General features: G+C 37.3%; 2 protein-coding genes across 20 annotated transcripts in view; both read left to right on the forward strand.

The window, feature by feature from the left end:
- Positions 1–160: 160 nt before the first annotated feature.
- The window catches only part of ktub (Tub domain-containing protein ktub), a 32417-nt gene continuing 6092 nt past the window's right edge, over positions 161–26485 (forward strand). The window contains exons 1-2 of one of the 19 annotated variants that reach the window (XM_089471752.1): positions 161–781; positions 1431–1572. In XM_089471752.1, coding sequence (XP_089327878.1) covers positions 1531–1572 — 42 coding nt within the window. In that variant the 5' untranslated portion in view covers positions 161–781; positions 1431–1530. Of the gene's footprint in view, positions 782–1327; positions 1573–20083; positions 20184–26485 lie in introns of those variants that run through there. The other 18 variants (XM_018010757.2, XM_089471750.1, XM_089471749.1 and 15 more) reach the window with 18 other exon arrangements.
- LOC108615913 (glycerophosphocholine phosphodiesterase GPCPD1) lies at positions 23311–25808 on the forward strand. The gene has a single exon (XM_018010755.2). The coding sequence runs from the start codon at positions 23712–23714 to the stop codon at positions 25734–25736; it is 2025 nt and encodes a 674-aa protein (XP_017866244.1). The 5' UTR covers positions 23311–23711; the 3' UTR covers positions 25737–25808.

A 26485-nucleotide genomic window follows, 5' to 3' on the forward strand; every position in this document is an offset into this window, starting at 1 on the left:
TCTTTCCCATTCCTCCCTTTCGAATTGTACGACGACAGCGACACTGATGTGGCGAAGTCCTTTCGCGCCGTTCGGCTCTGACATTCGTTTCGTTGCCGGAACGTTCCATACACACGCTGCTTCTGCTGCTGCTGCTGCTGCAGCTGGTGTGGCCCACTACAACTGGTTCTCGTCAGTTGTTGTTTTGAACCGTTCGCGTTTGGTTTTGCTAACGGAGAAGCCGTCGCGTTCATCACATCAAAAGACGCGCCAAAAAATTATCGCTTCGAATGTGTGTAGTCTATGCACACACACGCACACACACATGCAAGCATACACATAAACTTTTATATATATATGCATGCATGTAAATTTGCAACGTCTTGTGAAATAGTGCAAAAATGTAAATACCAATTGAACAGTTGCCATAGAAATGTTTGAGAATTATGCGACGGGTGCCAAAGTCAAATTAAAACTCAACGAATCGTCGACCACAACAAACCGAACATAATTTGATCGCATGCCGAACAGCAGCAACCGCCGGGCCGGTATAATTGATTAGTATTTTCTGTACATACTTACATATGTATGTATGTATGCATATATGTACATATATAAATATATGTAAATTCGTTGTCGCGTGCGCTTTAGACAGAGAAATAACACAAACAACTATTAAAAAAAACTGCAATTGTAAACAAAGCAACAACAACAACAAGCAACAACAACGACAACAGTACCAGACAACCAGGTGTGCTTATAATTGTGTACCCATGTATAAAGTTTGAATAGGGTATATTTGGTGAGCAAATTTATGTGGCAAACAACAAGAGATAACTGTGAATATGCATGTATATGTGTTCTATATATGTATACATATTTGTCAGATTTTTGGATCGTGCTGTGTGAGCGTCTATTTTCAACACTTACCCCTATATAATTCAAAAGGAGGGTATTCGCCAGTCGAGCACATTTGGTTAGAACACTCTTATTCGCTGTTGTTGTTGTTGTTGTTGTTGTTGTTTTTGTAGGTTTTTGCCATAGTTGCTCGAGCTACTTTTCAGCCAGACGCGCCTTCTCAGTGCCTTCGTTTTCGTTTTCATTTTTCGGTTTTTTGTTTTGCTGCATTCATTTGCTTTCAAATAAATTTCCTTTTCAACAAACGCTGCACGGCAGCTGTCAGCATCAAATACAGTCATAACACACATACAATACACTTACACACATATGAGTAAATATGAATGTGTACAGATGTGTGTCAAACACATATGAACACACATACATATACATACATGCTAAATGCATTTCATTTTATTTTGTTCCCTGATTTGGCATAACTGAACATTAGACAAACGAACGAATTCTTAGCGTACGATCGGCTCATGCCTGTGTGCTTGACAAGGACAGCAATATAATGAATGATCGCTAATGTATATCAGTGCATTTGACAGGGACCACAATAGTAAATTATTGCGAATAACCAAGTGAACTAAACGTGTGTAGCAACAACAACAATTTATTCGCTCAAACTGCAAGAAAGCTCAACTCAAAATGTCTGCAATTAGCAGCCGCAATCAAAAAATGGAACAACAGGTAGGTGCAAAACACACAAACAATCTATTGATTTTACATGCAAATGTGAAATTACTAAATGATATATGCTCATATGTGCATATGTATGTATGTATATTTGCTTTGGATGACTAATTGTTTAGTGATCAACGTGCAAGCTAAGCCTAACAACTTTGCAGGCTAATAATTTGTTTTTCAACTTGTGCACCTGAGGTGCTAAATATAATGTGGTTATTGTTTTTTTATGTGCTGGAAAATGTGGAAAAACATCTGTATTATTGTGGAAATGTGAAAATGTGTGCAGCTTGAAACCTATTTTAAAGGATTAATTACAGAACTTTTTGTGGCATTAAGCTGGGAGCTTTTTGCCACTAATTTGAGAGTTTTTTGTGGCTTAAATTTTAGAGTGTTTTGCCGCTTAAATTTGAGAGTTTTTCGTGGCATTTAATTCTTGTTTTAGTCGGATGTTAAGAAACGAATAATATTTGTACTTATTTGTTAATACTAAAAATATAAAATAAAGTCTTTTATATCTCGTATATATATGTATAATCATATGTTATGTTTTTGTTGGTATATGTGTTTTTATTACAAATGAGTCTCACAGCAAAGGTGTCGAACCCCCACTGCGAGCATGTCTATAATCATAACATATGCACAAAGCTCTCATATGATTCTCTTAGGGTAGCTGTCGCAGCTGGTCTCTTGTTGCTTAGTAAAAATAGAAGATATGAAACCTAATCAAACCACAAGCTCGAGCAAGATTCATGCTGACAGTTTGCCTTCGACGCCCGCTATCAATGCTCAAAGCTCAACTGTTTACCGTTGCCATTGCCGTTGCCTTCGCCATTGCCTTTGCCATTTGCCAGTTGAATGAAATTCCCAAGTGCAGCAATTGATTGGGCAATCAGTCAACTTGAAGTGAATGGAAAATAAAAGTAATTTTCCAATTAAGATTAAAACAAAGCTATTTTAAAGTCAATTCGAAACGAGGTGCTTGAAAACTGAAGGCAAGCAAACAAGAGATAATTAACTGCTGCAGTTGACAATAACAATCAGCAAACAGAAAAAGTTGAATAAAAATGTATTTACAGCACTTAGCATAAATCAGCAGGAACAGCGTTGTCCTGTCGTATAACTCATTGTTAAAATACACAAAGGATTAATAAAAAACAGACAAAATAAAGGCAAAGAAATAAAATTTCAGGACATTTGCCCAAAAGCGGCAGAGAAAAAGTTGAATAGTTGTTGTTATGCCCTAGCTGTAACCAGGGGCAACTATCCTGGTAATAAAATAGTACACACACAAGCATATACGTATGTGTGTATATACATATGTATGTATGTAGGTATTGACAAATATGAACAAGTATTTGAAACTTTTGCTTCTTTTTTTTTTTTTTTTTTTTTTTTTTTTTTTTTTTTTTTTGAGGGGGATAACAGACAAATAAGTAATATCGATTGCATTTGTAATTCTAGCCAAAGAAAGCAATAAGTTGCCAAATTATTTACCGAGCGCAAACAGCTCTCGACTTATCAAGTGCATGCGCTCAGTGTGGGTGGCTCTAGAGCGGGTGTCAAGGACCTCGCACTGAATCTGGGAGTGTGACACAGGCTGCGCTTACTTAATTTGGCTGCCACAAGCTGGCAAGACAATCGAGCCAGGCTAGCCGTAGGCCACACCTAAGCATTCAACACGTTCCGCCCGGCCACAGCGACGCCCCTTCGATACAGCCACCCTCAACCCCCTTGCGAGCGGAAATGACGCATCGCCCAGACTTTTGTTTTTCGCTGCCTATGTGGCTTTTCTTCCTCTTCAGAGTTGCTTTTATGACTCGATTGTAATGGAAAGCGTGTTGGCATTGCGGGTTCTTGACCCATGACCACTTCAATACACAAATACATACATATATATATATATTGTATATTGTATACATGCATATATGCTCAGCAGGCTTGCAAATAATCTGAGCGAAATTGAATTCCAAATTCTAGGCAGCTAAGCATATCTGAACGCTCATTGTCCTAGATTACATCTCGATTGAACAGAGCTGGAATGTGAGATGCAATCCTGAAGCTGATTTGATTTTCAAGTTGAATTCAGCTAGCATATAAACAGGTATCCTTTGCAGGTGTTTACTTGAGCTGTGCTACCCGTAAAGCTTGCTTAAGATATTGAATTTTCAGCACTAGAGGACAATTTTCTGCTCAAACTGGATTTCTAAAGCAATTTTATTCAGCTATGCAATTGCTTGCTAAGAAACTTTCAGTTAATGTTATTTTACAGTAAAATGTGTAAATTTTTAAATTAAATTAAAACATTCTTGCAAAATTTCAAAGTTTGCACAAAGTTTTTATTTTGTAGAAGAATTCGTGGGCGTTTCTTCTATTCGCCTGCATCGACTTTTAGGCAACGCAACTGTATGGATCAGCCCTCGTAGCTGTTGCTGTTTCAGCAAAGTTTTTGGCCAACAATTTGTGGCAGTAAGCCGTGACATGCACACAAACAGTGGCATCAAGGAAATCCTAACAAGCCGCGAAAGAAACATAAGCAGCAGGATACCCTCAATGCAGACATCGTAGACAGCAACATAATAGCTGTCTCATTGTCTGTCTCGCTCTGTCAGTATGCCTCTCTGTCTTTCTCTCTCTCTCTCTCTCTCTCTCTCTCTCTCTGGTCTATTTGTAATACGCGCACATTTCACGTAATATGCAATTTATGCAATGAGAAGCCGATGTCCTGCGGTCTGCGCTCATTTCAATTCCAGATTTCCCTTTCCTCAATCGCAATCTGCCAAGGCAAACCAAACGCTGGCGGCTTTACTTCAATTGCGGGTAGCTGGTGCATAACTTTTACTAACTGTATACTAGGCCACGTTAAGAGTGGGAAATTAATCAGTCAGGAATAGAAAAATCAAGCTAGAAAGTAAACACAACTCAACCTGTTTTAATGGGGAAATATTATGAATGCAGTTTACTCAGGAGCTATTCAGGTTTCTTTAGCTGTATAAACGATTATGTAATGTATTTTTATAATATTGAAAGTAATTGAGGGTTTAATTTGCTCTGCTTTAATTTGATAAAGATTATATATTATATATAAATAGCAGGTATTTTATTTTTTATTTTATTTTTTTGTATTCACCAAGATTATATAGCTGTGTCTACCTATAAATTTAATTACTTTTAACTCTCTAAAATGTGCTAAATAAAATTCTGATTACATTTGCCCGCTACAATCTGTATTTAATTGTAATTAATCCATTTTAAGTTAGTTTTAATTTTATATTAATTCTTATCTAAAATGCGTAAACAATTATAATTAATACACTTCAATTTTTGGGCATTATTTTTAACTAATATACCCCTATTCACTTTCATAAGGAGCATAAACAGCTCACCATAAGGCAACACAAAATTATACTTTCATCTTATGAACAAAGAAAAGTTTTCTCGCAATTCAAAATATGCGAATTTAATGAAAAGAATTTATTCAAAATGTGAAATGAGCTAGATCTCTCTCTTATATGAGTATAAATAAAAGCAAATATTGTATAACTGTATACCTTTACAAATATTCTGAATGTGTATTACCACATCCCACATATTATATGTGCAATTGGGTCAGAATTACTTTGAGCATATCATATTATAAAGAATTCAGAATTCCGGATTTACCTAATAAACTAGGGAAATCTCTTATTTAGAGTTTAGTCTAATTTTTAAGACATTTAAATATTCTATGAAAATTAAAATTATATTTGAATGAACCAGAAGGAAAATAAACCACTATAAATGTAATTAAAATTCCTTTTGGTTTCTCACTTTAGTGAATCTAATTAGGCTGTGTATTTGCTTAAAGCTACATCAAAGCTCTTCGTAATTAATTACGTTTTCTGGCGCTCTTCTGCATTTGACTAACTAACTAGGAGATAATTAAGAACATGTAGCTCGAAGCCGCATTTGATTAATTAGAAATACACAAATACACATACTGCCATTTAATTGGATTATGCCACAGAATAACGAGCAGGAAAATCTCTGAAAAACATGACACAACAATGAGCAGGGAAATCTGCGGAAAACATGAAAACCATGTACGTGACAATTCCATTGTTTAATCTATGCCAATTTATGTGGCAGGACCTAAAAAAAAATATATATATATATATATATATATATATATATATATATATATATATATATATATATATATATATATAATAAAATATATATAAAAAAATAAATAAATATATATATATATATATATATATATATATATATATATTTATATATGTGAGTGCTTCATTAGTATTTTATTACATTTTGATTGCAAAATAATTACACGAAAGCGATTAAACTCAACAATTATTGGCAATGGTGATTGCAATGGCAATACATGAAAACTAATTTTAAAATATTTAAACAAGAACCAAAACCCAATTCACAAAAAAACAAAAATTTGGTGTGAAATTCGGAAAGGTATTCTAATTGGGTCAGGGATTAGGGTGGGAATTTTTCGACCAAGTAAAAGCAAGTGAGAACGTTGCAGTCGGGTATGACCGACTGCAGAATATTCTTATAAATATATATTATTCTTGAGCCACCCATTTGTGAATGCATTGCATTCGTTTGCACAGACTGACCAAAGGATAGACCCTTATCAAAATGTAGATCTCCTAATGTCAATACACTCATTTCATTTTCGTGAATGAGTATAGAAACAGCAAATGCGTTAAATCAACGTGAACATGGCTAAACAGCGGCAGGGGAGCACTTAACGTGGCTGCTTAAGTTTTCGCCACAATTAGCCGGCTGAAGAGCAACAATCAGAGCAGACCACAAATTAGAAAAAATAGAAAGAGAAGAGAGAGAGAAAACAACTGGCAATGATGGTAGAGGGGCAGCGAAAAGCTACGCCCAGCTAAATGTAACAAAGGATCCACAGAGCCGCCGAGAGAAACTCAGCTCGAGTTGTGGGGAAAAGCCTGCTGAAATTTTGTGCCATTTCACGCGAATTAATTGTTGCTGGCAATCAAAACAAACGCAGCAGGCCGAGGGAGCAGCAACTTTTCAAATACGTATATATTTACCTCATGCTAATTATAATATTTGCACTTGCCACAAATTCAAAGAGCCAAATTGAAAACCAGTAAAACGTTTCCCAGTTGGCAGCAGTAGAAGCAGAAGCAGAAGCTAATGGATATTTAAGAGCAGCTTTACGCAACTTGGGCGCATGAAACGCCATGGGCAATGAATATTAATTCTTTAAAAATTTCTGTGTGGGAATGGCAAAGAGGAAGAACTCACTGCATAATACTCGCCAGGGATATCTGATGAAAATTAGCTCTATATATATATATATATATATATATATATATATATATATATATATATATATATATATATTTTTTTTTTTTTTTTTTTTTTTTTTTTTTTATATTGAATGGGTCCAATGGGATGCAATTGCAGCAACTTAATGATGCAAAATTGGAAAAGTGTAAACGACTTTGTTTGATTTGAATAATGGGCGTATATTGAAGTAAATGATAAATGATATGATACATTTTTTATTATTATTATCATTATTATTTAGATTAATATTATATTATAAATAACAAATATAATATTTAAAAATTTAAAAAAAAATTATTATATTGTTTTATTTTATTTTTTATTTATTATAATTATTTTATTACACTAAAAATTCTAAAAACAAAAATAATTATTATAAATATTTATAAATAAAAATAATAAGTTTTTATATTTTAATAAAATAATTTATACGGTATATATGTATATATAAGATATATGTAGGTATATGTAACTCCACTCATTATAATTATTATCTTATTTTTCCACACCTTGAGTTTTTCCACTATATTATTAAAATTATTATAAAATTGGTTGCCCAAATTTAATTTATAGTTGAGATAGTTCTTTATTGTTATTCGATCCGTTAAAATCCAATATTTTCTGCATATCAAGTGTACATTTAACAAACATTAAATATATTTTACAGTGTAAATAATAAAATAGCAAAACCTCAGTCGCCTTTGTATACATTTTGCTATTTATGGAAACGTTTTCAATTTCGTGCTATTATTATAAATTATTTAATGTCAACAAAGCTGTCTAAAATGCCAGCAGATATTTTAATTAATTTATTTTATGGTTAATGTTTAAGCTCAGGAATGTCACATGACAATATTACATACATAACTGTATAGATGTGTATGTATAATCCAGCTAAAACTTGTTCCATAAAAATGTCCGAGGCAAGCGCCGGAAAGTCGGCAGCAATAAATTTGTTTATTGTCGCATTTTAATTTCTGTCGGACGATATAAAAATAGATCCAATGCTTCATTTTGATTGCGGTCACAGCTTTGCTGATAAGTGATAATAATGAAGAATAAACACAGTTGCCGCAAATTTAGAATACCAAGAAATTCCCCTTGTCACTAAATGATGATTGATATGCAGCTGAAGGACTCGAGTTTATTTTTGAGAGCAAATTTAAATCGGTGACCAAAAAAAAAAAAGAGATGAAAATTGTCATAAATCTGTCACTTAGTGAAGTGAGCCACTATTTGTGAAATGAAGAAGAATAAAAAATATGATAAAATGCTAAGGAAGAAATGCATAGGGAATTGTTGCCATGGAGAGTGAAAGGATAACAAAATATATGACGAATATCTAGAAATTAGTGAAGCTGATAGAGGCTGAGAACTAATAGTTGAGTAAGAAATTCATCTAAGAAGAGAATAAGCTAAAGAACGGAAGACCTTTTAATAATGTAAGTCTAAGACTTAAATTAAATAATTGAATGCTTAAAAAAATCAGTCATAGTAAGTTTCTGAAGTGAATTTAAATTTAATATGATTTGTATAAAAGAAATAAAAATATATTATAAATAAAATATATTAAAAATAAAAATTAACAAATACACAAAATTTTAAAAATTAAATAAATGAAAAATGAAAACACTCCCCTTTTATTTTTTTTCCGAGCAGAAAAATATTTAATGCCACAAAAAATATAAAACACTAAATTTCAGCTGAGAAAAATTGTTCTTATATGCACATATAAAAAAATTATGATCTCATATTATGATATTTATGGTATTTAACATATAGCTAACATTAGTTTCATGATATATATATTTTCGGAATATTATAGTATTTGAAATGTTAATAATTCTCTAGTATAATATGTTCGTCAGATAAGAAACTTAAGTTTGGCATTAGATATTTAGCATTATTATTTGGTATTATTTCAATATTTCTCTAATAGTTTCACACAAAACTCTAATTTGAATGGGAGAAACCCGTGAGAGTGCTGCATCATTTTAAGGCTCGCTTCTTGTGCCTCAGTGATGAATATAGCAGATTAAGAGAGGTGTGTCGAGTTGACGCTCGACACGAAAAGAGACTGCGAAATGCGACAGGCACTCTGCAGTGCCCAGACGAGCACGCCCAATTCTGGAACTACGTGTGTTTTTTTTCTCCCCGCTTAGACACTTCAGCACCTGGCGAAGTGGCAGTGCCTGGCGCCTGGCATTCGGCTAAAGGTGCGCAAAATAAAAGTAAAAAAAAAAGACTGTTTGCCTTAGAGATGGAAAGTGATTTTGTAATAAAGCAAAGTGAGATAAGCGCAGGACAGACCGACCGAGGGACAGACATACATACAGAGGCGTGCACGAAGTGACAGAATGAGCGCAACCGTTGCCATTGCCACTGCCACTGCCACAGCCATTGCCATTGCCGTAGCAGGCCAACGTGACGTATGAGCGATATTAAATAATCCGTAATATTAACGCTTGCCTGCCTGCCTGCCCGCCCACTTGTCGCTCAGTTGATTTTAAATGCATTTGCTCCGACTTCAACGCAACTGAATTATGATAAGGCACCGTGGGGAATAACCGCAAGCCAGACCCCGAAAGCCACAGCTCAAATTGAGGGCAACGAGGTATGAGTAATCGACTAGGCCATGGACAGAGCCCATTCGCCACAAAACGTGAATCCGCACAGCACACACACACACACACACTCATACATACATATATAAATATAATCAATATGGCTCTAGAACAAACAGTTGTACACCTGGACAAGCTGACTACCTGGCATTCGCCTTAATTACCAGACCCCACAAAATACTGAATTGCCACGGGTCAAGCCACTAACGTATTCTTCGAACGAAAAACTTTTCATTGACCAAGTCCAAGCGAGGACCTTCAGGTGTTCAGGCGCATTGTCCTCGTCCATCAAGCAGCAGAAATCGAAGACTTGGAGCATTCGGTTCTGGGAATTACTATTAATGGGAATTATTAATGTGAAGCGTGTGCGGACTTTCTAAGTAGTCATATATGTAGGTATATACTAAATAATATAATGGGTACAGTGATTCATTCTGAAATGCCCTATGGAAATTAATGAATGGTTAAATGGTTTTATATATTATTAGCTATAAAATGACAAAGTTTTCATATATTGTATATATTTGTTATATACATACATAGATATTCTATAAACGTATTTATTTAGTGGTTCACAGAGTCTTTCTTCTTTCCTTGACAGCCCATTTAACAGCTAATTATTATTATATAAAATTTTAATATATTTTTAAATTAAATAAGAAAGTTTTTTCATTTCCAAGCTACAACTATAGCTGCAGGCAGAACTTTAAGGAATTTTTTTTCACATTACTTTATTACTTTATAATGCTTAAATTCTCATCTAATCTTTAGCTGACAAAAGTTCTCAACATTTAGTCCTGCCATTCATTTAAGCTGTTAACTCAACTGACATTAAAAGCAGCTCACTAACTGTTGCACAGATTAGGCCAAATAGGCAATAAATCAAGGTGAATAATCTCAGCTTGTCTTCCAGCCACGCCCCGAAAACATTTACAATTTATGGCAGCTGCGAAACTTTTTATAGATGTAGAAACTATTTAATAGATGTTTGTTAACAGAGCTGAAGAAACGTCAATATATAGAAGATATAGAGGTAGTAAATCTTAGCAAAGAATAATGTTGAATCGAGACAGGTATATATTGAAAAGGAACAGGGAGAGAGATAAGGAAGACACGTCAATGTCTATGAGAACTAGAAAAAATTGATGTTGATGTGGAAGCCCTAATGCTATAAATTAAGTAAACAATGCTTTTACTTGCCCTGTCTCTGTCTCTCCCTCTCTCTCTCTCTCTCTGCCACAAATCCATAGCACTCATTAGACCTCCAAGTAAAGTAAACAAAGCTTTCACTTCCTCTGCTCACCCCACATATTTTAAAAACCCATCGAAACTCATTAGACCTCCTTCAGCTGCTTGATCCCTACACAAAGGCCAAAGGACACATTCGTTTGTCATTGTCAGCGCCATTGATTCATTCATTCGCTGTGGCAATGGTCATCGATGTGCGTGGCGCCAGTCGTGCTTGGCTCTTGGACCTTTTAATCATGAGCTGGTACGTCTGTGTTATGGATTAGTATTGTTAATAAAAAGCAAACTACACCCTGCACCCCTCATCCTGCCCACCCATCTATGTCCTTGCACCTGCATTGCATTGCGCGTCCTGGGACTGGCCTTTGTTGTGTTTTATCGATTATGTGTCGCGTTTGTGCTACTTATTTGTTTTGAGAATGAAACTGAAACAGAAACATGTATTCCTAACCACGTACAGTCAGTCAGTTGCAGATATGTTTGCTGGTAGCTCGCCCATTAATCTAAAGGTCCATCCACGCACACACCCGGCGTATGCTTGATGGCAATTAAATTGCTTTGGCCCCAGGTTCACGTTGATTTTTCTATGCGGTTCGTTTGGAATACATATACTATTTAATATGCACGGCCATTGTCCTGTTTGATTCCCTTTTATTTTATTTTTTAATTTTTTTTTTGTAGGTAAACCATAAAATACTCACCTGACATTGCAATTAACGACAGGTGAGTGTCGTGGGACTATTAATTACATTCGAAGTCTCGACTTCTGGCATTACAAATAGCATTAATATCACTCACTCTCTGTGTGGTTTTTTGTTTCATTTTCGAAATGATTTTTATCATTTTCGCTGGGAAATCGATTTCAATTTATATGGAGACCATAATTATTTTAGTAATGGATGCGGGTACAGTCTGTGCAGTCAAATATCGACTTCGATAACATTTATTTGTGGTTTTAATTGGTTATTTATGATGCAGGGCAGTGGGACAATGTAAATATAAAAATAGCTGCAGTTAAGTATATATATTAAGCACAGCAGATATCGATTTCGATAACAATAGCACAACATTTCGTAAAACAATATTTGGGTTAATGAGCTAACGACTTGCCTGACACAACGTATAAAGATTATTGAGCTACAATACTTAGCATGATGATAGACAATAAATCATATGGATAGCAATGTTGCTTGAATATCGATTAACTAAAGGAATACGCTGCTATGTAATATATTATCAAAACCTGTTTAGAAAACCATCAAATTGGCTTTTGATGACAACCTTGAGTTCATTTTAGGATATTTGGGTCAATCAGAATAAATTTCCCCATGGCGACAAGTATCGATTTCAACTCCGATAACGATTGCATAATTGATTAAGCTTTATATTAGATTACTTCAGGTCAATCTTAGCTAAAGAGGAAACAAAGAGCTAAAGATGAAGCAATTTACTTGGCAACGAATAACAGTTATAAAGAAAATCGATTGCATATCCGATAACATATTTATATCTATTCTCTCTTTTGGTATGCTATAAACTTGATGGGTTAAATTTGCACAGAATATGCATGACAATAAGTAATAAAAACATATGCAAAACAATGCAGTACGTATATCGATGCCGATACCGATAACAATTCCACAGTTATGCCAGTTACGCTTGCCATTTACATCGGCTTTTGTTTTGTTTTAGTAACTAGGTCAATCGGCAAGGGATTTGCATGACAATGAACAATAAATATATACAGAGATGGCGATGCAGTTTGTTAATTGAATCGAGCATCGATTTCGATAACATTTTTACAGCGATGCAAAGTGCTTTGCGTGCTTACAGCGCTGCGCTTTTGTCAGATACAATTTGCATGACTTAATCAAATTGCAATATTTGCTTTTGCACACACACACACACACGAGACACACACACATACACACAGACAGAGTCGCCCTTCTTTTCGAGTGTAGAAATAAAAGCAAACACACGCTGGCTGGATTCCTATTCATTCAAGGACACTACTGTCGATTGGAAACAATTCAAAATGTGATATTGACGTGCCATTCACACACACTCAAACACACACGCACACACACTCACACACAGACACACACACACTTACATCCTTGAGCACTGAAGCCAAACAGTGCAGTTGCAGTCACTCTTAAAAGTATATGCACATACGCGCGGGGGTTTCACTTGGCGTTAAGTTGAGTTTGTTGAGTCAGAGAATAAAGCTAACTGTAAATGATATCGCTTAAAACATTCAATGCAATTTAAATGTTGCCTCGCCTTGTGCCAAATCAAAACAAGAAGTGCCATGACGACGCGCCACGGAAGCCAGGACACACCCTTCCTGCTAGGGGCTAAGAGAAGCAGTACCTATCAGCCTTGCTGACAGCAAGTGCAACAAACAAGGCTAACAACAACAGCAAAAGCAACAACAACAACAACAACAAGAACTAGTTAATGTTGCTGCAACCGCACACTTTAAGCAAATTTTATTGATAAAACTTTTATTATGACTGATGTTGGGGCCAAGGCGACGTCAGCATTTGCATGCACACACAAACAGACAAACATAGACACACACACATACATACACATATACATATGCACAGTCGAGTGTGGCAGAGTGATAAAGTGTGTGTTTAGGCAACTTTTTTATATATGCACAAACTGTTGAGATAATAAATAAATCAAGAGGGCTCTAGTCTAAGTTGTGACAGACTGGAAAATACCCTATAACATGGCTAGATAAAGCTTTAAACGAAATATTCTCTTAGACCTATATATATACAAAAGCATAGAAGCAGAGGAGTTTGATATCAAATATATTTATTTTATATCTAAAGTCTCTAGCTTTCAGAAAAAGTTGAGGAAAATAGTTCATAATGATATAAAATAATTTTTCAGATATACAATACAACCTTAACTACGTATATTTAAGTAATTATTATATTTATAATATATCATACATATTGTATTTATAATATATAGCATATGAATATTTACAAATTTTAATTTTTGATGGTTTTTGAGTTAGAGATTGACAGCACAAATAAACTGGATAGACTGTACATATAGTACTTGTATTTTCTTGTATATTTCATACATTTAAATGAAAAATTGTAAAATATTCCATTTATACCTTTCATTCAATCAATATGCCCACCCACACTTGACTACAGGGTATAGAAACGCCAGTCGAATATAAATTTTGCAAGGAACCACACTAATTAGGCACTTGATATGGCTTGTTGGCAGCCTTCGCCTTTGCTTTTTTTTTTTGTCAGCCTCGTAATTAACTGTTCTTAGAACTCTTCGTAAAGCCAATTGACGTAATTAAAGAGAAGTCGAGAATTCCAAATTGTCTTCAGTTGTCACAGGCTGGCGTTGGCTAGGAGGAGGAAAGAGCCTTGCCGCAGGATGCGGGAGCATGTCAGGCAATAACAGCTGAGACGTTGACAAGGACAAGGACATAAGCTGAATTTAAGCTGGCCGAGAAAAGTTTAACTGCTGCACTCAGCGGACCTGTTGACGGCTTTAAATTATTTATAGAGCAGCGTACCACAGAGAGAGAGAGAGAGAGGCGGTGAGAGACGGTGCAAACGGTGTCCGAGTAAGGCTTTTTAGCTGGCCGTATCGCGTCTCAATTATCGTAATTAAATGCTAATTTGTACAATCAAATGAAAGCGTCAGCCAACCAACAGCATCTCCCCTCTCTCTCTCACTCACTCAGTCTTCCACTGGCCCCATGTTGCACGTAAATTATGGAAATGCCCCCGGAGGCCGGCTTGCCCAACTGGCGTATCCGGAGCTCTGATGACATGCAATTGTATTACGCATACGCCGTCCTCCCCAAGGAATTTCGACCGGAGTGCGTAAATATTAAATCGCATCAGCTTAAATCGTGACATCTCTGCCATGCCATGAGAGCGAGTACTCCAGCCATCAATCCGGCCCAAGGATAGCCATTGACAAACTCTTCAATTTCATCATATCCGTTCAGGCATTTAACGTGGCCTTAACCAAAGGCGAAAAGGGTTTCCAATTGCAGTCGAAAGCCCCATGAAAAGGACAGCTCTGTGAATATTTCATATGGAGAGCAAATGCAGCAACTAGTTAGTATTAAAGGGCTCTGACTAAGCGGATTAACTGCAAAGGATTAACAATGTCGAAATGTCAAACTACAGGCAGCTCGATTCAAAGTACACTTCGATGGATGGGCAGGAGGCTGAAAGAAGTGGGAATGAAAGGGAGTATACGACTGGGAAATACCCAGCATATAGCAGGAAAATATATATGTATATATGTATAAGCTAAAATATAGCTGTATTTTATGCTAGTCAAAAAGGCAAAAGTCAGCTAAGTAGCAATACTGAAAAGCCACAAACAAATAAAATACAATGCAATAACAAGAGAGAGGTAGAGAGAGAGAGAGAGAGAGAGAGAGAGAGAGAGAGAGAGAGAGAGAGAGAGAGAGAGGGAAATACATATATATGCAGAACTTCTGTCAATATTGCGATAGAAAATATGAAGGGATATGCACACACGAATATGGGTCTCGTATATGACTGCATACACACACACACACATGCACACACACACACACACATAATCCCTGCTCGTTTTTTGGCATTTCAACGAAACTTTAAAGCTTTCAAAGGAAATTGCTGCAACTGCGGTCCTTTTAGCCGTTTCCTCTATCGAAGAAGTAGTGGCAGAAGCAGAGTCAGCGGCAGAGGCAGAGGCAGCGGCAGAAGCAGCGGCAGAGGCAGAAATAAAATGCAGGTTAAACAACGAGTTAAAATGTATTTTCTCTTCTATCGCAACGTTGCAGTTGCCAAAGAACTAAATAAAAATAAAATAAAATAAATTTTCTGCAACGTCTCGGCGAATGCTCAGCCATTAATTAAAATATTTTACTCCCTTCCCATGACCACAAAACTTTAAAGTTTTCCTCAAGTTTCGGAAGGTTTTTCTTTTTATTCGCCGTTCAAACTTTGTCCAAAAAACTATTGCAGGAGTCGTGACACGTGCTAACAATGCAGCGAAAGTAACGAAAGTAGCGCCTCAATATCCTTGCTCAGCATTTTAATTGTAATTGTTAAAAGTTTTATATTCAGCGAGCAGCTGATTAATCGTATAATCTTTTTAAGCAAAAATTGAAAATTATGCTCTTAATAAACTTTGATGTCAAATAATGATTTATTTAAATTGAAAGAGAGAAGTTCGAAGAGTTGGAACTTTTCTCTTAATAAACTTCGATGACAATTAATAATTTATTGAAATTGAAAACGGATTTTGCTAAAGGGCAGTTCGAAGAGTTGTAGGTCACTTCAATATGCTGGAAATATTCTTTTAAAATATTGTTTGGCTTAAAATATCTGACATGCATTTCTGAGCTCAGTTTCTCAAGTAGTAAAATGAAAAATTTGAAATTTTTAATTAATTAATTTAATTTATAAGGAACACTTTATTTTATATCTGTATTTACACAAGTGTGAGTGATTTACATGTGAAAGTTAAGAGTACAGGCCATAAACCTTTTCTGCTTAAATGTTAATATTATTTGTTCAGGAAATTTAATTACATTTAGAAACATTATTTTTGAAGGAAAAGTATAAACAAAAACCTCGTAATTTTTTAATTAATGTCTACTTTTTTAATGACTCTTTAACCCTCTTCTTCAGACTGTCCATAACTCTCTCTCTCTCTCTCTCTCTCTCTCACTCTCTCCTTTTTACTCTTTTACTTATACCACTCATTCAACCTTATTAAGCAGAATTTTTCTATATGAAACACAATTTTAATTCGAATTCAGTTCGTCTAAAAATCTTTGCAAAATTTAAACCCAAATTCTGTTTTATTAAACTCTGTTGGTATAGCACTCCAAAATATGTTGTCCAATTTACAGTTGATAATAAATTATTAATCGTCGTCGCTTCTCCTTTTGGCTGTGCATTGCTTGGCAATTGCTGCTGAGACAAACATTCAGTCAGTCGGCAGACAGCTTTTAATATACCTATATACATATATACTCTATATATAGATATATATACATGGCTACATTAGAAGTCCTCCTCAGAGGGCATATCAAATTTATGTTCTGGCACATTCTATCTCTTTGTTTTCAGACCAACTCATTTAATGTATTTTCGCTTTCGTTATTGTCGCTGCGCCTCCTGCTCCTCCTCCTCTTCCTGCTTCAGCTGCTGCTCCTGACCTGTTTGTCGAATCATATTAAATATTTGTATATTTGACTTGAAACCTTCACTGAATTGCGCCTTGTTTACTGCCTGTTGGCCGTGCTTGAGCCTTTGGGCCTTAGCCCGCCTCTGTTGGCTGTGGAGAAATGTATTTGCATTTGGGGCGGGGGCAGGGGCAGGCTGAGGACAAACTCGCGCGCGCAACACTCTCTGCTGGCTGTTTGAGTTTGGCCTTATCGAACTGGTCGACAGCCCGATGAAGCAGTCGAGTCATGTCAAGTCAAGTCAAGTCTGACCTGGCTTTAATAAACATATTGTGAAGCTGGCAGAGCGAGTGCGAAAAGAGTGAAATTCATGGAACCTTTGTTATTCAGCACAAACAGTCACACACACACACACATATATAGAGAGAGCTATGAATACACACATGTGTATGTGTCAACATAACAATGGCTGCCTTTGGCCTGAGGCTCAGTTACTTTGGGTCGTTTGTGGCGCGTTTGTTTTGTCACATGCCCCCGCTTGCCACATGCCACATGCCACATGCCACAGCATACTTTGAGGCGTTTGCAGCATCCAATGCCGTTGCCACTGCCTCTACCCCGGCCTCTACCCCGGCCTCAACTCCTGCCTCTACCGCAGCCGTTGTTATTCGAAATTTGCATACAGAGTATAAAGGCAATTGTGCCACTTAGGCCACTACAAAACGCTGCTAATTTCTCCCCAGGGGCCCGAACACGCCTCTCTCGAATATTGTGCGCCAATTTCCAGCGCTCGAGCTGAGAGTGGCATTCTTTCGCAGTTATTTTTCTAATGCCAGGTAGATTTGAGCGGCTTAGGGGCCGTCAACAGCCGGCTCAAGGCAGCTTCATCAAAGTTTTTACCTTTTCCTTTCTGAAAGAATGAAAATGAAATAACAAGAACTTAATGCTTGAAAACCCGCAAGACGCAAAGCCGCAGCAATGTCCTGATTTCCAGTTTGTGCACAGGATGCACAGCAAAGCAAAAAGGGAGTAAGGAGAGGCAGTGCGAGAGAGGCAGAGGGAAGCCTTTATCACACACATGCGAGCAGTTTCACATGCGAGCAGTTTCACATGCGAATTTGCAGCTCCTTCAACCGATTCCTTTCGTGATGAGCAGCTGTCGTCATCTCCGCTCAAACACTAAGCCGGATATTAAACGAACGAGTTCATGGAATGCTTTAGAATGTTGCAATTTGTTGACTCTCAGCTACTTTTGACTAGGCTGCCACCAGTGGGATGGAGCTCAACTGGCCATGGGAGTCGCTCAGGCAGTTGGAGCAGTTTGCTTGGCAGAGAGAAAATAATTGATGGAAAAATATTACCCAACATTCCAAATGAATTGAATTTGAATCATCGATTAAACTTGACAATAAATATGTTAGGCATCCCAACAGCATGTGTGTGTGTGAGAGAGAGAGAGAGAGAGAGAGGGAAAAGGATAAAAGAAGGAGTGTATGGGTATTCAATAGAGGAAAATGTAAATTTAAATTGAATTGAATTTTTATAACTGTTAAAAAAAAAAACAGTTACACAGATTATTTATTTCGTTAATAATATATATAATATTAATTCTAATACATTATAACAATAATTAAAATTATAAAATATAAAACTAATATAATTAAATTTTTTTTCCATTTCAATTTATTTCACTCTTTGTTATAACTACATGAACTAATATAAATATATATAAAAATATAAAATACTATTCATTCTATTCATAGGCTGCTTTCCATTTAGATTTCTTTTCATTTGACATTAAAGCATATTTAATTTTCTCAGTTTTGCAGTAACTATTAGCATATTTAATGAACTTGGCTCAACTTTACAAGTTTCCTTGATTTTGTGCAGTCGAGCCGAGTGCAAATTTACTGATGCTTCCAGCAGAGCTCTGGCATTTGATTGGCAAACCAATTTCACTGCTGTAGTCGATAATGTTTTTGGCATAAAATTTCCCACATTCAGGAAAATTGAAAATTTCTTCTTCTCTGATTCTGCCATAATTTACAGTTATTTTATGTACAGATTATTGAGAGGGAAAGTGAACTATAAAGATTGGATTTTGTTTCCAATTTTCTAACTATTTTGCTACCCAAAGAAAAAGTTGTTGCAAGAGAAATTTAATTTATGTATTTAAATCACAAACTATAAAAGCTTATAATATTCTGTTTAGTATAGTCTAATATACATATATACCATATATACATATACACATGTATATACTCTTTAAAATATGCCCAGTTTATGAATATTTTATTTGGATTTATTACGTGCAGAACTCAGCCGATTTACGTGTGGAGCATACGAAACTAAAGTCCCAGCTGCCCAGCCACCCTGCCCAGTACTTTAAGCATTCTGCTTCTCACACTAAAAACAATATATTAGACTAATATTATTTATCAGTATTATAAATTCAATATTTTACTATTTAATAAATAAAATAAAATAAATAATAAATTTATTTCATGTTATTTATTATTTATTATATTAAATATTATTTATTCAATTAATATGCTAAAGCTGAAGATCTTATTACTTAACTTTTAAATGAATTATTTAAATTAATTAATTAATTAATTAATTAATTTATTAATTAATTAATTTATTAATTAATTAATTTATTAATTAATTAATTAATTTATTAATTAATATATATATAAATATTATTACAAGTGAAAGAGCTAAAGCTGAAGCTTTAAAATTGATTATTTTTATTTTTTTTATTAAATTATTAAACATCAATTATTTTAACTAACAAATTATTTTTTCCTTTAATATTTTTTATTTAAATTTTATTATTTTTATTAAAAATTATAATTTTTTTTTTTTTTTGCATTTCCCAATCACTTAAATATTTTTCTTTACTTCACTAAATATTTTTAAATTGATCAAATTTCATAAATTATAAATGGACATCAGCCATTTGAATGAATTTTAAATAGAATGGCGTTTTATTTAAACTTGTATCTATAAATAAATAAATCTATAGAAATAAATACGAAATCCCCAATGAAGCTGCGCACTTTCCGAAAATTGTGTTCAAACTCTTTTTGTAGCTGTGACTGCAGGACATGCGAGGACAACGTGTTTTACGACGACTAAATGGCAGCCAGCAAAAAAAAAGGACACACACACACACACACACGCACGCAGGCAGCGGGTCACGTCAAAGCCAAAAGGTGAAGCTGACAAAAAACGGATAATAGTTTGCACCCATCCATCCATCCGTCCATCCAACCAGGCAGCTATCCAGCCATCCAGTCCATCCATCTATTCGTTTAGCCCCACCGCTTTTTATCTACGCAAATCTATAGAAAGTTCGCCGAGTTTGGCCGCCGGGTCATGTTTGTCGTCGTCCATTGACCAGTCAAATCGATGAGTACTTTTCCAAGCCATTGGACATCCGATTTTATGGCTAATGCCTGCGCATCTATCCAGTCTATCCAGTGTTTAATAGTTCGCCCACTGCTCGTAGACCATTTGCTAAATTCAATTTAAATTGAGAATGTATTAAATACATTTTCGGTTCCTTGGCTCCGCCATCTTCGCATCCCTTTATCAGTCTGTCCTTCTCTCTCTCTCTTTGCCTTGAAGGGGCCACCCTAATCTAATCCGACGTAATACATGAAAATACTATTTAATCCTGAATGGCTAAACAGCAGAAAAGCAAGAAAAAGGTCCTTTGCACAGGCTGCTGCCATCCTGTTGCTGTTGCTGTTGCTGTTGCTATGTTGTAATGTGGTTCGCACATTCATGCACAATAAAACAAGTACAACAAATGTCTGCGTAATGCAGCGGGCAGAGGAGATACCCTGTAAAAATTGTACTTAATGTAATGCGGAGGAAAGGAGAAGATATACTTGGAGTTTTTTGATACAAATTAAATTGTATATACATGATATATAAGAAATATATGTATCAAATGCACAGCAAATACCCTGTAAAAAAATTCTAATCAATTATGTGCGGCGGAAAACGAGAAAATATAATTGAAATTCTTTGAGAACTGAAGGGAAGAATATTCATAAGTATAATATGAGCAGCAGATACCCTATAAAAGTTTAAAATTGTAGTTATAGAAATGTTGAACAAAAGCTACAAGATACTCAGAGTTCTTTGGCAAGTGATAAGAAGAATATATATAATATATGATATATATATATTAATATATTAATATATGATATATTAATATATAATATATCTTAAACTTTTTATAGACAATTTCGGCATGCTCTTCTTGACAGTGTATGCCTTACAGGGTATTTGCCACACAGTAACAGGCACTGCAGCCGCATGTGCTGCTTCTGTTTTAGTGCTGCTGACATTATCAATTTCGCCGTGCCACGCTGCGTATGAGTAATCATTTTATTGCGCGACCCTAAATGTTGGTTAAGCCACGCACAGTTATAAGAGTCGGCTCATTCAAGCATATGCTATGTACGTGTGTGTGTGTGTGTGGACGTGTGAGTTTGTAGGTGTGCATGGGTGCACGTGCTTTTTATGAGCCACTGTGTGGCAGCGCTCTTACATTTTACGCAAAATTTGTCCGCAAAATTTGTCCGCCTAAATTAATATAAACGCGTTAAGCCAAATGCTAAAAAAATCAGAAAAATCCCTTGTTGACTGACTGCATAATACTCGCTCAGATTACATATTAAAAAGTAGAATCTGTTATGTAAAATCGGTTATAATTGGGCTAAATTTATTGGTAGAGCTGTAGGACTTATTGATGGGGGAGCAACCTGTTTAATTTGTAGACTAGACTTGTAGAATAACTGACTACGATTAAGGATTCTTTTCTCCAAGTGGAAAATTTATGTATTTATATATTGTATATATATGTATATATGTATTTCTGTGAAGATGGTCAACTTTTTTAGCCAACTATATATTTCACTTTGCAACTATATAGAAAATATTCACTATGCACTCCAAAGCTCAACTCCCTCAAACAGACTGCTAACAAATAGAAGCCAATCGACTCTTTTGCAGTTATTGAACGGGCATAAATATTGCGCTGCATGTTCCATGTGAGACCATAAATTTTGGTTATTCTCAAACAGGAATTTATGCGCAACATTGAATTTAATAACCCCAATCAAATATGCAGCCCCACACGGGACACTGTCAAGGCCCGAAAGTCAAAGCAAACAGAATCTTAGTTGCAAATTGGAAATTCGTATGTCGAGCCAATCAAATATAGCCCATTGTATAGGACACTCTCGGCTAATTAACTCTAGCTATAGCTAAATAGCAAAGAAGAGAAAATAAAATACTTGATAGACTAAATTTTATTTAACCAAAAGGTGCTCTTGATTTTTAGGTGCATTCAATAATGTTTTAAAAATTATTATATATATTATTATATATAATTAATAATAAGAATTATTATTATTTTCCAAATTTATTATTACTAAATTATTATTTTTAGTTTATAATCATTATTAGCAAATTATTATATTTTTTTTAATTTTTAATTTCTAAATTAATATTTTAAATTTATTATTATTATTAGCCTACTATTATAACATTATTTTTAATTTTGTATTATTTAATTATTTTTTAAAATTCAACATTATTAGTTTATTATTATTAAATCAATAATATATGTTATTAACATATTATTAATTTATAATTACTCAAATCTTTTCTACATTTTTTTAGAACTATTTTATTTATATTATTTAATTTTTTTAATTTAACACTCAAAAAAAAATATTTAAAAAAAAATAAAAATAAAAAAAATAAAAATAAAATAAAAATAGAGAAATAAAAAAACACTTTTCCTGATTCCACTTGCGCGCTTACACAGAATCACTGGCAAATTAGTTCCCACACAATGAGAGAGAGAAAGAGACAGTCATAGACAAGAGAGAGGGCATGTTACGAAATATATGCAATTGCAGATAAATTACAGAGCCGTTGACAAAAACTTTCGCCATTTGAATAAAGCAAAGGGGGGACGATAAAAAAAAAACGAGCGAGGCGGCAATCGAGACTAGTAGCACACACACACACACACACAGACAGAGAGACACTCACAAGTGCACTCAAGCAGGTGTGTGTGTGTGTGTGAGTGTATGTGTGTGTGGGGCGACGTTCTCGTACCCCATCAAGGCGACGCTTTTGCGCAGCACTCAAAAACAAATTCATTAAAATTGCGCTAATACGGCGTTTGGATTTGGACTCTGAATTGGATTTGGGTTAGACTTTTTGTGCCGCTGCCTAAATTGATGACGTAGCTGAGCTTTAAATGAAACACTTGTGCGCTGGCATATCTGTAGCCGTAGCCGTAGTCGCAGCTGTAGTCGTAGCCGTAGCCGTAGCACGGCACGTGCGAAACGGCCGGACTCAATGTGAAGCATTCAGTTGGCAATTTGCACTCGGGCTGATAGCGCTTGCCGGTGTAACAACAACAACAACAACAACAACAACCACAACAACAACAACGTGTTTATGAAGATGTCGTAAAGCTCTCGCGAGTGTTGTTCCTCTGATAAGTGAGTGAGTGGGTTGTGGGTGCACACACACACGCACACACACACACACACACATACGAATCGAACTACTTAGACGCTTCAGTGGCAGGCTCGGGCGATAGTCGCAACGCGTTCACCGCAGAGGTCAGATCGAACAGAGAGCACGCGCCTCGCTCTGCTCTGCTCTGCTCTACTCTGCTCTCCTCTGCTCTGCTCTGATCGTCATTCATGTCCGTGTTGAAGACATTCGTGGCGCTGGCCATCGTCTGGCTGAGCGTGACCGCCCACTGCGATAGCGATTCGTATTACGAGAAATATTATGCCGCACGCCGTTTTGTGCCGCTCAAGCGCGATTCGCCGCTTAGCTTCAACTTCACCCTGACGCTGTCCCCGCAGGACGAGCTGGCGCCGCACGAGCGGCCCGCGCTGGTCGGCAATCTGGCCGTGCTGGGCGGCTGGCAGGCGGATCGCGCCGTGCTGCTCAATCGCACCGCTCAGCACAATGTCTGGATGGGATTGGTGCTGTTGCCGCAGAACAGCAGCGTCGAGTACCGCTACTTTGTGGCCGCCGTGGGGCGCGGGGGCGGCGTGCAGGTGCGCCGCTGGGAGTCGCACGTCTTTGCGCACGCCTTCAACACAACGAAACTGGCGGGCAATCGCAGCGACGTCCTGGGCACCATCAATGGCCAGCGGCAGCTGACCCGCGGCTGGCTGCAGAGCTCCGGCTCCGGCTCCATTGTGCAGTTCAAGGTGTTCCGCAATGCTGTGCAGCTGGAGGAGCAGACGGTGCCGCCGGGCGCCGGCCTGCGTCTGCGCCTGCAGCCAGTGCATCCGGACAGCCTGTCGCCCATTCTGAGCTCCGCCGCGGCGAACGTGGAGTACGCGCGCATGGTCTATGCCGAGAGCATGTTGCGGGCCCAGCCGGAATATGGAGTGCCCTATGAGGCGGACAAGGATCTGCTCATGTTCCATGTGACGGTGGAGCAGCTGCAGCAGGTGGCCTACCAGCTGGAGGTCTATGGCGAGCAGCAGGATGTGGTGCGTCTGCTGGGCTACGCGCACCTGCAGCCTGCCGCTCTCCGAGGCAGCGAGGGCAACCTGACTCTGCAGCTAATATCCCCGGTCTGGCAGCGTGTCGTGGGCGAGCTGCATCTGCAGTATCTCGTGGTGCGTCCCATGGTCAATGGCAGCTCGGACTTCCGCACCAGCTTCGTCAACTACTGGCGCAGCAATTGGACGGCGCTGGAAATCGGGCATCGTGGCCTGGGCAAGAGCCTGACGCTGCCCTCCACCTCCGCCCCGCTGCTCATCGAGAACACGCTGGCCTCGCTCATGGGCGCTGCGGAGCTGGGCGCCGACCTGATCGAGTTCGATGTGCAGCTGACCAGCGACCTGGTGCCGATCATCCACCACGACTACTCGATACACGTCTGCATCGACTCGAAGACGCCGACGAGCAAGAGCGACCTGACCGAGGTGCTCATCAAGGACCTCACGTACGAGCAGCTGAAGCAGCTGAAGACCTACCAGATCGTCAACAACAAGATCATCGAGTATCCGGCGCACAGCAATGTCGAGATGGTGGAGCAGCGCCTGTTTCCCACCCTGCAGGATATCTTCGAGCAGGTGACCTTCCGCGCCGGCCTCGACATCGAGATCAAGTGGCCCCAGCTGAAGTCCAACGGGCGCAACGAGAGCGAGCAGACGATCGACAAGAACTTGTTCGTGGACCGCATACTGGAGGTGGTGCAGCGGCATGGCTGCGGTCGCCTCACCATCCTCAAGAGCTTCGATGCCGATCTGTGCACCATGCTGCGCTTCAAGCAGAACATGTATCCGGTGCTCTTCCTCACCAGCAGCAAGGAGAACGCCTTCGCCGATCCGCGCACCAGCAACGTGGAGCAGAGCATCAACTTTGCCCAGGCCATGGATCTGGCTGGCATTGTGCCCAATGCGATCTTCTTCAAAACGCAGCCCGCTCTGGTGCAGCGGGCCAAGGCGCAGCTGCCGCTGCTGCTGCTCTGGGGCAGCGAACTGAAGGATCGCGCCTCCATCGATTGGTTCCTTTCGCTGGGACCCACTGGCGTCATCTATGATCGCATGGACCTCTTGCTGCCGCCGCTCAAGTCCAGCGTCTTCGAGGAGGAGCTCGATTTGCCCGGCTTCTTCCAGCTACAGTGTGCGCCCGCTACGACGCTGCGCCCAGCCAATGCCACCATCGAAAGTATTCTGAGCAATGTTAATGTTCTATAGATTCTATTCTAAGTACTCTCTGTGCTTTAATGCCAAGCAATAAACGTACCAAACAAAGAAGACAACTGAAAATGGCCTCCTTTCTCTCTCTCTCTCTCTCTCCCCCCCTCTCTTTTTTACTGTGAAACGTGTTCATTTCCCCGACAGCTTCCTGATTGCGCTACGTGTCCGCGAGCATCTGTTCGCTATTCCATTCACGCTTCAATAAAAGAGCGAATAAAAAAAATAAATAAAAAATAGTGCCGCAACGACTGCGCAATACGCGCTCAAATTTAAATTGCTGGGAAAACCAACAATTTGCTATAATGGGCGGGACTCAAGTAATGTTGCTTATTATATATGAGGCTTAGGAATAACGAATTATATTTGAGAACACATTTGAAACATTATAGTTGCAGCAGCAATGATTTAAAATCAAGTTGGAAATAGAAAAGAAAAGAAAATTCGTTGGCGGAAACTGAGAAGCATTATCTTAAAGAATTTTTTAGTATTTTCTGTTTTATTTATCTATTTTTTTTTTTTTTTTAATATCATATAATTTATTTTAGTCATAGAACATTGGGTTCGTAATACTCGCTGGAAATAAAATTTGTAAATAATAATTAAAATTGTTTAAAGATAGAAATAATATTAATAATCAAAATTATATTAAAAATTTAATGTTGACATCTTTGATTATTTATAAAAAAAAATACGAATAATAATAAAATTAATAATAATGATATATATAATATTTTTTAAATATTTAA

Source organism: Drosophila arizonae, chromosome 5 (assembly GCF_054131065.1).
Source record: "Drosophila arizonae isolate 15081-1271.41 chromosome 5, UAZ_ARI_1.0, whole genome shotgun sequence".
Classification (NCBI taxonomy): Eukaryota; Metazoa; Arthropoda; class Insecta; order Diptera; family Drosophilidae; genus Drosophila; species Drosophila arizonae.